The 3,296-nt window shown below is 33.9% G+C and overlaps 1 protein-coding gene across 1 annotated transcript; it reads left to right on the top strand.

Annotated features, from left to right (window-relative positions):
* Positions 1-630: 630 nt before the first annotated feature.
* Positions 631-2,480, top strand: LOC131599910 (uncharacterized). The gene is made up of 2 exons (XM_058872147.1): positions 631-972; positions 1,159-2,480. Exons 1-2 carry the CDS (start codon positions 691-693, stop codon positions 2,281-2,283), a joined length of 1,407 nt encoding a protein of 468 aa, XP_058728130.1. The 5' UTR covers positions 631-690; the 3' UTR covers positions 2,284-2,480.
* Positions 2,481-3,296: the final 816 nt, after the last annotated feature.

Genomic DNA, 3,296 nt, shown 5'->3' with positions numbered 1-3,296 from the left:
AGGGAAATATGATTTAAGCACATCGATATTTTCTGAGAAAGAGATAAGATTTGAGATGTGTTGTGATAATGTTGTTTTGAGTGATATCTTGCACAATCAATAAGAATTGGACACACGTGGAACTTGTGTGTTTGAAAAAAATCATTAAGAAATTATCAGAGTGAAATCTCGAGATTGTAAATCGAAGAGAAACTGTGATAGCTGTCTAATAGGTGAGAAAGAACGGTACCAAACATGTGGAAATATAAAAGAGAATTATTGAATTTTATATATTTCTATATTAACTTTTGTTCACTACACTTATTAAAATTGACAACATTATTATAATGAGAGATAATGCAGAAAACTAATAACCAAAAAGAGAGAAAATAATATCACCAACTTAAAATTAATTATTAACCTACCCAATATATATACACTCATATGGTTATAACTAAAATATAAAAATATAGGAAATTAATTATAAAAATTTATCAGCATAACTATCAACAACAATGATGTTATTATTTTGGGTACATATTTTATAGTATTTTAAATTGGAATAAAAGTGAAAGAAAAAAATGCATGCAAAAATAAAATCTTACTCAGCACACAGCACTAACCAGACACAAACATTTCAAAATTCCAAATCAACCTTTGTTTTCTTCCTATGTCTCTTTCACTTTTCTCTTTTTGCTTTGAATATTTCTCATGTCTATGAACCTTTCTTTGTTCATGGCTTCCAATAACACCTCCCTTCTAGAGACCCAGAAACATCGAAATTCAAACATCGCCATTGCTCTTCGCCGCAGAAGTACTCATAAGAAATATTCCGGTAGAAGTTCCCCGGTGAATTTCAGACAAGGTTTAGAGAAAAATAAGGTTTCTGCTAGGAAACTCGCAGCTGGTTTGCGGCAGTTGCGGTTTTTTGAGGTCTCTCGTGATTGCGGCAATGTTTTCGGAGATGCATCGTTTCGATCTTCAAAGTCTAAGGTATGTGTTTATCTCAATGTGATACTTTTCTCTTTGTCTCTCATTCCAACAATTGTTATAAATTGAGGTTAATGTACTCTGACACAGACACCAGACATAGATACCAGACACGACACTATCTATCGATCATTTCAATAGTCATTGATAAGTAACTAATTAGATGTGTTTGTATGTTGTCCTAATTAGCTTCAAGTCTTTAAGCCATTGATCAAATCTTCAAGAGAAAGAGAAACAAAATGGAACCATTTGTTTAATAAAGGATCCAATGAGTCCACAATAGTTCATTGGAGGAAGCTTCTAGAAGACAGAAAATTAGTTGATGATCAACACGACTCGATCGTCACTGTTCTTCTCGAAGAACTCCTTCGATCACAAAGAATGGTAAGAAAACTTAAGGCCGAAAAGAATTACTCTAAGAAAAAATGCAGACAGTTTTTGCAAAATCTCGAACACGAAAAAGTGTTATGGAAATGCAAAGAACAGAAGATGATAGAAAAAATGTTAGATGAGTTAGAGGAAAAGTTGATAAGGGAGAGAAGAAGTAGAGAGAGGATGGAGATTTTGAATGCCAAATTGTTGCAGGAATTGGACAAGGCGAAAGAAAGCGCTGATCGGTTAAGGAAAAACTACGAAAAGGAAAAGAGAAAAAGAGAATTAGCAGAAAAAGTGTGTGAAGAAATGAACAATCAAATAGAAGAAGACAAAGGTGAGATTGAGAAGCTAATGAGGGAAGCAATGAAAATTTATAAGGAAGTTGAAGAAGAGAGGGAGATGACAAAAATGATCGAGCTATGGCGCGAAGAACGCGTGCAAATGAAGCTAGACGACGCGAAGAATCTACTCGAAAAGAAATATAATCAAATGGTAGAGTTGATAGCTTATCTACAAAGGTTTCTAAGATCAAAAGGAAATGAAGTTAGCAATGAGGAGATAGAGGATGCTCGGTTGATCGAACGAGCGGTTCAATCGGTAAACATTCGACGAATTCTAGAACTTTCATATGATTTCTCAAAATCAGATAATGTATTTCCAATGTATGAGGAATGTAGTGAAGAAACTGGTATGTTATGTTCTGATCCTGCCTCTAATCAACTAAGATCGTGCCGCAACGACGAAAAAACAATTTCTATTGAAGGTAGCTTCAGAAACTCAAGAGACAGCATTAATCCTCACATAACTCGTGGGATGAAAGGATGTATAGAATGGCCAAAAGGTATTAAAACTAATTCCAAAGTTATTAATCCTTTGGAAGAAAAAGTGAGAAGCCAGAAATCTCAGTTGCAACACATTCTTAAGCCAAAGGCTTTTTAAATCACTACTGATAAAAAAAAAAATTCAGTTAAGATTCATATTCAAATTCTTTAGAATGATTTGTTCTTTGGTACAGATCTTAGAAACATAATGGAGACAACTCCATGGATTCTGTTTTTTCATTGTTGGATTAGTTTTGGTTACATTGTGTGCAAAACAATGTAATTTTGATCATATTTTAAAAAAATTTAGTACAATTTTTTTGGATGTATATTGCATATTTTGGTTTTCTCAAGAGATTGTTTTTCACTCAAAATATAACTAATTTATGAAACTAATTATGCATGGTAGTTGCTTGAAAGCAAGAAGTTCTTTTTAATAGCATCACCATTCACCAAGGAGATGTCAAAGGACAAATGCTTTTACTTTTTCTTTAGCTTCTTGTTGACAATAATAAGAATTGTCCACGTATGTAAACACAAAATAGTTATAACAGATGAGCAACTTATTAGAATATCTTTGAAAGAATTGTAAGAGTATTCTTAGAAAACCACATATGATAAAATGTATTTTGTTTTAGATCAATCTGTCTCTGTTTTTCTCCTAAGTATTTATCATCTTTTATAGTCCTCCCTATTTTAACCAAATGAGCTTCGTTGTTGATATCCAAGCTCATTAGATTTTAATTAAAATATCCACATAACTCATTCGTACAAGAGAGAGGAGTTGAGCACGCACCACTTATGCACTCATCCACGCAGAAGCGTGGAGTTCAGTACATACAACTTACATACAACTTACGTTACTTGTTCATAGAGAAGTATGAAGTTGAGCACGTGTAGCTTATGTCACTCGGTCGTTCAAGGTGCACAACATGTCATTGAAACTCTTAGGAGTAGAGTTGTTAAAATGGGCTCGACCCACAAGCCCTATATTTTATCGTGGGTCGGGTCACAAATAACCTTTAAAAAACACATCCCTATCTTTTTGGGACAGCCCACCGGACCTATATTTTTCATGGGCCGGATCGGCCAAGCGGGCTTCGGGATGACTCATTAAAAATAAAATTTCAA

The sequence above is a fragment of the Vicia villosa genome, linkage group LG4 (assembly GCF_029867415.1).
Source record: "Vicia villosa cultivar HV-30 ecotype Madison, WI linkage group LG4, Vvil1.0, whole genome shotgun sequence".
Taxonomy (NCBI): domain Eukaryota; kingdom Viridiplantae; phylum Streptophyta; class Magnoliopsida; order Fabales; family Fabaceae; genus Vicia; species Vicia villosa.
This window is presented reverse-complemented; position numbering and strand designations above follow the sequence as displayed.

What these genes read in the sequence shown, in the direction of transcription:
- LOC131599910 (XM_058872147.1), top strand. Translation starts at nt 691, where the DNA reads ATGTCTATGAACCTTTCTTTGTTCATGGCTTCCAATAACACCTCCCTT. An exon ending in TTCGATCTTCAAAGTCTAAG is followed by an intron (nt 973 to 1,158) that starts GTATGTGTTTAT and finishes TGTCCTAATTAG; the next exon opens with CTTCAAGTCTTTAAGCCATT.